The sequence below is a fragment of the Chenopodium album genome, chromosome 23, assembly GCF_948465745.1.
Source record: "Chenopodium album chromosome 23, dcCheAlbu1.1, whole genome shotgun sequence".
In the NCBI taxonomy this organism is placed as follows: Eukaryota; Viridiplantae; Streptophyta; class Magnoliopsida; order Caryophyllales; family Amaranthaceae; genus Chenopodium; species Chenopodium album.
The window spans coordinates 24,760,058-24,769,098 of NC_137856.1; the positions used below are offsets into that span (position 1 = coordinate 24,760,058).

At 34.1% G+C, this 9,041-nt stretch overlaps 1 protein-coding gene across 1 annotated transcript; it reads right to left on the reverse strand.

Moving 5' to 3' along the window:
- Nucleotides 1-141: 141 nt before the first annotated feature.
- On the reverse strand, nucleotides 142-9,041 carry LOC145607815 (DEAD-box ATP-dependent RNA helicase 58, chloroplastic-like). The gene is made up of 11 exons (XM_081663413.1): nucleotides 8,895-9,041; nucleotides 8,297-8,556; nucleotides 7,573-7,666; nucleotides 6,029-6,142; nucleotides 5,695-5,820; nucleotides 5,353-5,457; nucleotides 3,794-3,952; nucleotides 3,619-3,687; nucleotides 1,769-1,858; nucleotides 1,019-1,159; nucleotides 142-521 (listed from the first exon to the last, which is right to left on the reverse strand). The coding sequence occupies exons 2-11, from the start codon at nucleotides 8,533-8,535 to the stop codon at nucleotides 258-260; spliced, it is 1,401 nt and encodes a 466-aa protein (XP_081519539.1). The 5' UTR covers nucleotides 8,536-8,556; nucleotides 8,895-9,041; the 3' UTR covers nucleotides 142-257.

Here is a 9,041-nt window from a genome sequence, read left to right on the forward strand (position 1 = left end):
TGTGATTTGATAGTGCATCATACATTTTCTATCAAACAAACAACTAAGATTAAGCCTAGCATTCACATGCACATGTGGTAGAAAAAGTGTAATCAAGTGAATGACATAAACAATGAGAGATTTAATATTTCTTAAATGTAAAGCGCTTTGCACCCAAGTATATAAGATACTACAAGCAACAAAAGGGGGAAAAATATCAATAAAATTAAAAATTAAAAAAAAAAAAAAAGATATGCTAAACATAATACATTGAGCTATCACAGGAAGAGCTCTTCACAATGAAACTTCAATTCATGTTCAAAACGTTGCAAGACAAAATGTTCCTCTGGAGCTATAATACTTGTAACAATGCATTTGTCGTCTGAGAATGGTTTCCTACCTGCCCTCCCAGCTCTATGTAGATAGTGCACTGCACTTTTTGGCAAATCAAAGTTGTATATATGTGTTGTCTCTGGAAGGTCAACTCCCCGTGCTGCTATATCCGTCGCCACAATAAGATAGCAACTTTTTTTTCTAACCTCCTGAAATTCATGGATGAGTAATAAGCTTGTGAGATTCATAAAGAACAAGGGCAGTCAAAACCAAGCAACAATGTTTGGCCAAGAATTTGAAAGAATAAACAAGCAGGAAACTATGTAGCATTTGCACAGATGCTTTACAATTACATGTGCCCCAATATTTTTACTAGATCAAAGTTATGGTTAAAAAGAATTAAGAATAATAGCTAACGTGATGCCTTTATTGATGGTTAAGCACATCATATTACTCTATCTGCTTCAATTTTAAACTGGAGGATAAGCTTCTTTCATGACATAAAACCAACATTGTCCATTTGTTCATGAGACACTTTAAAACACAACTTCATCAGCCCAGATAATACACAAAAGCACTGGTAAAAGTGTAAAACACACAAATTACAAGTTTGGTAATGAGACTTCAACTTAGCAATGTAACACATTAGAGAAGAGACTAGAAACCAGATACTATTCCTAATCAAACAAAACTCATAAGGACATACCAAAAGAGAAGCCGCTCGGGAATTGAAATTCTGGTCTTCCTCGAGAAGTGAAATGTTGGAAAATTCTTCACACGAGCTTTTTAAATGCTCAATCAGCAGAGTAGTTGTCGGTATATCTCCTGCCTTTTTTGACTTTTCAGACTTCAAACAATAGAATCAGCACTTTAGAAACCTTTTTACAATATTAATAACAATTAATTTACATAACTTCTGCATCAATTACAAAAGACTTAATTTAGATTGCAAAAAATTCCAAGTTTTTATATTTTCTTTAAACCCCCCCCCCCCCCTCCTCTTCTTGGTTGGGAGTTAGGCGTTGGGGTTGCATATGAGATAAGATTTATTTTTTTTTTAGAATAAACATAAGCATACTAAAAAAAATAGCTCATTCATACTTTGGAACTTGACAGGGCTACCTCCATATTACAGAAAAATCTGCCTCTTAAAACCAATATAAGCTCACCAAATGAAGACTAATAAACTCCAAGGAAAAACTTCAAAGCAGATAACAAAATAGTTGATATGAATCAGACTGCTTCTCTGCTACTTCATAAGAAAGGGTCCAATTATATATCCTCAGTTTTTTAGCTTGCTCCACTTTGCTTTGTGCACTGTTCACATCTCCTACTTTAACCATTTAATTTTACTATACAGAGTACATTAAAACAAATACTGTATTGCCAAAACAGTAGCTCATTTTTACAATCTGCAAAAACTTCAACATACAAACATAACATAAACAATGCCAACCTGTTCATTGACAAAAAGTATGGCAGACTCGGGCAAATCGAATTGCAGCAACGACATAATAGCTTGAAATCTCTGACTTCTCGGACAAATCTATTAAAAAGAAATTACAAACAATTCAGAAGAGGCATAGCTATGCATAATACAGGAGAGAGAGAGAGAGAGAGAGAGAGAGAGAGGGTACAATGATGGAAACAGAGGTAATTAATATTCAAAACTGCGGTCCACAAACAAAAAACAACCTAACATGCATTCATTCACAATTTGTCAAAGTTTGATTAATTTTTCTGAGGTCCTTGATTCCATTACAACAAACATAGGCCTTGTTTGGCAAGTGGCTGTTGACTGGTTTACTTGGCTTGTTTGACCAGCTGGTATGTTTGGCTGTTTATAATGGCTTTTGAAATTGGCTGTTTAAGCTGGCTGTTTATAAAAGTGTTTGGTAAATTAATTGTTGGTTGTTGGCTGTTTATTAGATAATTTGTGGGCCAACAAGCCAAAAGCCAACAAAAAAAGCTACTTAAAGCAGTTTTTTCATTTTGGCTTAAAAGCTAGCTTTTTCACTAGCTAAAAAGCCAATTACCAAACATATTTTTTTGCTGTTTGACCACATAAAAAAGCCAAAAGCCAAAAGCTAACCAAAAAGCCATTTACCAAACATGGCCATAGACTTACTTAGTTTAATTGGCTTAACAGGTTTCGGAGAATTAACCTTAGGTGTTATTTTATAGCCATCTCTAAGGTTTATCACATCAATCTCAGCTATAATTCCTTTTTGTTCTTTGAAATAACTGATCCGCATAAAATATTGCAAAATAAATATGATATGGTAACAAGTGTGACTTCAAGGGTTATAAAGCTCAGTAGGCCTAATGACCCTTTAATGGGAATTCTCAAGGAATCAGCCTTGGGAATTTAAAACTGGTCTCAGATAGCACCTTGTACTGAGTTGAGCTGAACTAAATTGAATTGTTTATGAAAGAAGAAAATTAGGAACTGAACTAAACTGAAGTGAGCTGAACTGAAATTAAGCTGAAGAGAACAGGTCCTAACTATGGCCAACTAAGTGACTCAAAAAAGAAATTATGCATCTAACTGATCTTAGTCACTTATCTCTCAAACTCTACAACAAGAGAAAGTAATAATGGTCTATTTTTGCTTCATGGAGAGTTTTCACCATCAAAGTAGGGCTAGTTGCGTCAACATTCTAATAGTCACAACATGTTAGTAAATAAGTATCAAAATAAATTAAAATAAAACTGCTCAATATATAAAAAGATATATTACTACCTCCGTTATATATTAGTTGCAAATTTGGAATAGTTTATCTCTCACAAATAATACCCAAAAATGCAACTAATATGTAACGGAGGTAGTAATAAAAGATGATATAGATTATTATATTTTCACTCACTTATTAATATTGTTTAAGACTAACCCTTCTCAATTAATTTTAATCAAATTTTTAAATTTATGATGATCCGGGGCCGGGCCAATAACTAGTTTATCATCAATAGAAGAGTTAACAAACTAGTTGGAATTAAATCAACGAAATTAGAAGTTTCAAGAGGAATTCATTGTTTAGATGCACACCCAATCGGGGCTTTGCCTGATCAACTGGAAGAACTTTCACTAATCTAGTATTTCTTCACAAAAATTGATGATGCTTTTGTTCTCAATCAGGCGTGTAGTGAGCTTGCCTGATCAACCAAGCAAAGCTCTTAATCAGCCTTTGAAAGATCAATAATCCAATACCACCCATGTTTAAAGATAATTAATTTCTGATATAATGTTGTTCCAAAAAAAAAAAAAAAAATCCAACAGAGAAATCACAATAAAAAGTTCACTGTTACCATGTATCTATGATGCAAGCGTGAAGGCATTGGCTCAACTGCATTTACATGGACATGGACTACATTGCTCTGCCAAAAGAACAAAAGATTACACAAGTTAAAATTACCTTTACATCACTCAAAATGAAGCAATCATTCAAATTTCAAATTAGTCTATAAAACTCAATTAACCAACCTTGGTCCATTTCTGCTGCACACAATCATGCAGAAAGTGTCTATGCTGAGGAATAGATGCACTGGCAAATACAGTTTGACGGGAACGGCTTGATGAATATGAGGTGAGCAACTTCCGCAGGGAACTAACTTGTTTGGAGGAGTTAAACATGAAATCAACCTAATATAGAAAAAAAAATTTACAACAACATAAGCTGCTATTCAAATTATAAAGAGCATTATTAGTGATTATTGATTAAAAACCAGAAAGCAATTTTCAGACTAGCAAACACTTGTAGCTTCTAAGTAATACTGCCAAACAATGAATAGAAACACTCCTGGTTGAGACATAAAACTAGGGTGTGACAAGAAATAACTAATCCATTAAACAGATCCATTTGTGCAAGTGCAAATACTGCTATATGGCTATACCTAATTAGCAAAAGCACATTGATGAAATTCAAGGAAATTCCCCTAATGGTCAGTTTGGAAACTATCATTTCATTTCAAATGATGAATTTTCCCAAACAACCTGTTTTGGAATTACTCCCTCCGTTTTTAAATACTTGCTCCACTTTCCTTTTCTGTCCGTTTTTAAATACTTGCTCCATTTCCTTATTTGGAAAGTTTTTACAATATTCAATTAATTTCTCTCAACTAATGGGACCCAATATAATTGTATTATTACTTTTTGATTCTCTCACCTCCAATTTACCTTTCACCAGCCCCACTACCTCTTTATTTTATTACTTTCTCCACTTTCTCCTAAAACTCCACGCATGAAGAAATGGGGCAAGTATTTAAAAACGGAGGGAGTATAAGAATATGCATTTGGTTGTTTTGGATAATAAGTTCAATCAATGGAATTTGAAATCCAATTTCACTTGATGTCATTTCAAATGCTTCAAATCATTGAATGCTTAACCACTGCTGCTACCACGAGAGTAACCATCACCACCATCTAAATGACCTCCACCACTTGACCACCGCCGTCACGCCAACCATCTTTGTTGCCACTGCCTTCACCTGCGCGAAAAATATCTCCATAACCACCTCCTCCATCATTAAAAACAAACACCACCATCTTCCCACCCCCCCCCCCCCCCCAAAAAAAAAGAAAAAAAAAAAAAAAAAAAAAAAAAAAAAAAAAAAAAAAACCAAAATTTAAGATCTTCAATTCAATCAAACTGAAACTCCATTAAAGATTAAACCTACAATGGTGATTGAATTCCCTTAAAATTAACTTACAATATAACCTTAAAGTCTGGATTTTGATTGGTATGGTATTACAAGGATCATAATGAACCTAGTCATAATTTGTAGAGAGAATATTAGGAAGACAGAGAGTTAGGAGGAAAGAGAAGAAGCTATCGAGAACACATTAACAACCTATTCACCTTCCTGAATTTCCTGAGTGCTAGGTTAAAATGGAGATGTGACAAATGTGAGATGTCTCAGGAAACAGTAAGTTCATATGATTATCGTACATTGACCATAGACATTTCTCACAATCCTGGATTACTATTTGGTAAAGAAGACTAAATTCAGAGTTGAAGCCACATGCAAAAACACTTCTATTACCTCATCAATTACCAGCACTCTCATTGATCCAAGATCTAACACATGTTTCTCAAGCATCTGACACAAACTTGCCACTGTAGCCACCACTATGGTTGGGGGATCTGCCTGAAAAGTAGAATGATACGAGAAGTTTATCTTTTGAGGCGATAATGTGAAAGTTGAACTGGTGAGATTCTAGTTGAAGAGTAAATTTCAACTTTAAATAGTCAAGTTTATAATACAGAATACCATGTTTTGATCTGTAATGCTTATGAAAAACAACTGAATGTGAAACCTCTTTACGTTAAAATTCATATTATGCTCAAATGTAATATATTTGAGATTGAACAGATGGATAGGCACCTTTAGCCAAGTTTTATGTCTTTTCAACAGTCCTCCATCTAGAAGGGCCATGACTGTGCATGACTTTTGCTGCTCTGATCCAAAATCTGATGGCTTTGCAGCCAGCATTCGTGCAACTTTTGTAACCTTAAATATCAAGACAAAAACAACATCAGCATAGTGCAATCCCCCCTAAAACAAGATGAAGTACAACAGTAGATTTTCTATGATGGAAAAAATTTCAAAACCCGTGTCTGCTAAGAAATTGTTTAGCAACATGACATAAAAAAAAGTTGATTTTCTTGGTCAAAATAATAAATTGAATAGCAAAAAAGCAGGCATAAAATCTTCTTACTTGCATACCAAGCTCCCTTGTTGGCACTACAATTAATGCTTGAACAGAAGATCTTTGAGTATTGATTATTGAATATACTAAAAGGAGGTACGTCAAGGTCTTCCCAGAACCTGTCTAGAGACAAATAAAGACATATATGAGGTTGATTGGCCCAAAAATAAACAAATCAAAAGATAAATTTCCTGTAAGTGAGATAAGGCTTTTACTTCTTATTAAGTCCAAAGAATTAGATAACAATTATGAAATTAAATGAAGTTATGGAATTTTCTCAATATGGGCTACACGTAGATTGATGAAGGGAACACCTCAGTGCATGGAAGTGATGTTCAAGTGTTTAGGCTTCACAAACAGCTTAGCTAAATTATTGCCCAATATTTCTAAATATCCATCTTCTTAAGGTACACCTCAAGATCTTTCCAGAGCATAAAATCCTTTTCCTTTATTGATCATTACTTGGAAATCAATTGGGGAAGAGATTTGCATAGACATGTATGCTATAAATTCACGGTATGATGCAAATATGTAAGTAGTAAAGGCGTATGAAGCTTGATACTGTTCTTTCAATAGTAGTTTCAACATAAAAGAGTGTAATAAATGTATCTATTCTAATCCCAGCAGGTTATATACTTATATGTGATGACCGGTGATCGTTTAATTAGGTGATACAATAATATTTGGCCCTGATAAAAAAAATTTTGAGTTGCTATGAATCTAAGATATCACTTCTGTAAGTCCTTTTCTGGTTTTAAAGTTTCTTTAGTAACCATATCTATATGAAGGCCCTAATCAATGTCGTTTTGGGGATAAAATCTTAGTTTGTTGATGATAGCTTGTGAATATACCAAATTACCAACTCCATCCATCATGTTCAAAACTGCAGACACATTCAGTCATAATGGTCACTTCTACGCTTTCCCTCAAAAGAGTAAGCAAGAAAGTTGCATAAATTATTTGTAAAGTTACACCTCAAGTTCTTTGAGGTTTGTAACAGACTTGAGACACATGGAAACAATCTTCTAAAGTAAAAAGCTTGTAGGACTTGTAAAAGGGCACTATGAGTATTATGAATAGGTTTACCGAATAGTTGTCTACATTTTGTTAATGGTTTTTTTTTTATTATTATTTTGGAAACAACCATGAATGCACATATAAGTGACCCAAATATATTTATTGCATGTCAATTCTGGAGATAAACAATTTACTGTAATGATTTTACTTTGATCTCCTTCATCTCCACTCTACAATTTAACAATTTTGGTGATCAAAAGCCTGTAAACAATCCCAGGTACTTGCTTGTCAAGCTGGGATGATAAAAATATTGTCCTCTTTATTATCTTAGCACGAATTTGTCGTTTACAATCCCATCCCATACATTTACAGATGCATTCTATTCTTGTTAAAGTGTGTGTTATAAAGTGCATCCCTTTGAGAAATGGATTAATCAGAAAATGAGGAGCTATTACAGGTTGAAAAAAGAAATACTCCGTAGATTGTAAATCATAAATATTATCAAAGGGGAGACATGATAGAGGCAGAAAAATGACCTGAGCATGCAGTACACAGTCACAACCCGTGAAAAGTACAGGAAGACCTTGTTGCTGCACTTCTGTTGGTTGAATAAATCCATTTTCATCCATCCTACGGCATTCAGAAGAAGAGTTAATAATCAATCAACCAATTAAATCCATCATTTTTCACTCAAAGATCCATTTTCGATCCTGACAAGATAACAGGTTCATCGAACATTGAACACCAGCAAAATCCCAACCCTTTCTAACATTTCAACAAGTCTTGATAAATTACAAAGGCTACAGTTGCACATATAATAGCTTGGTAAAGGTGAACAGGCTATTTTTCTAATTAACCAACAAAAACAAAAAAAAAAAAAAAAAAAAAAAAAGTTGATCAACTAATTCAAAACCATCGCATAGTAATTCCAGCCCGAAAAAGCTCATTAGTCTAATCGATATCCACTTTGAAGTTAAACTACAAGGATTGCACACCTAATTTTAAATATAAAAGTCTTCTCCACATAAAACCAAATTGTGACAAACATCTAACAAAATCTGAACAATATTATCTTTTCTCATAGCAACCACTGATAAGATTTATGCAAATCAAAAGTTAGAACAGACCGCGCCTTATAAAGAAAATTCCAAAGCCATACATCTATTTCTCATTTCGCATTACTATTTCAATTTACTACATCCACATTATAACTACAAAAGCAATAACACTCTAAAAAGAGATAGGATGAAGATAAGTAACCTGCGGAGCACAGGCTCGGGCACATGACCTTGACACAGCTCGCGAAGAGTCACAGCACACCGAAATTGTGCAACAGAAGCTCCAATTGCAGGAACAGGATTGACAAATGTAGCAGTCAAAGTGCGGATTCTAGGGAACGGGCTTACTAATTTTCCAGCCCGTCCCCGAGTCAAGGCAGGAGGGGCACCCATCCTAGGTCCAAGGAAAAAAGGTCCATAGTCATACTTCCATCCTAACATTGAATGATAATAAACAATATTCTGCAACACATTAACAACCAAATTTTACTCAATTACCAAATTAAGCTCAAAAATCACATAAAATGATAAATATTCATCTAGCTTAAGAATTTCAACATATAAGTGCATACAGAAAAGTTATAGCAGCAAAATAGCTAGTTATAATTGTTCATAATTTGAGTAATTTATAACCAATAGTTGCATAATTTATATAAGAAGAACCCTAAATTGACTGTAATGACAATTAAATTAAGGATAGTATGAAAGTAAAGTAGAGATTGTGAAATTGCTATTCGAATATTTTGAAAGAATTAATGTTCATAAAGAAATAGAGAGAAAGAGAGAGGAAATTATTTTACCTAAGAAGCTATTTCAATGGAGGAGAAGAAGGTGAGAAGCCACTTCAACAAAGGAACACAGAGTGCTCTTCAATAGAGGTCAGATAAATCGGAGTGCGCTTCAACGGAGGAGAGAGATGGTGCAGCGTGGAGTGAAATGGAGTTTAT

Bases quoted from the DNA above. Each gene is read 5' to 3' on its own strand.
- LOC145607815 (XM_081663413.1), bottom strand. From the start codon at position 8,535: ATGTTAGGATGGAAGTATGACTATGGACCTTTTTTCCTTGGACCTAGG. The intron at 5,821-6,028 runs GTAAGAAGATTT...TTGATATTTAAG, and splicing joins CAAGGGAGCTTGGTATGCAA to GTTACAAAAGTTGCACGAAT. The intron at 5,458-5,694 runs GTGCCTATCCAT...TCTACTTTTCAG, and splicing joins GACATAAAACTTGGCTAAAG to GCAGATCCCCCAACCATAGT.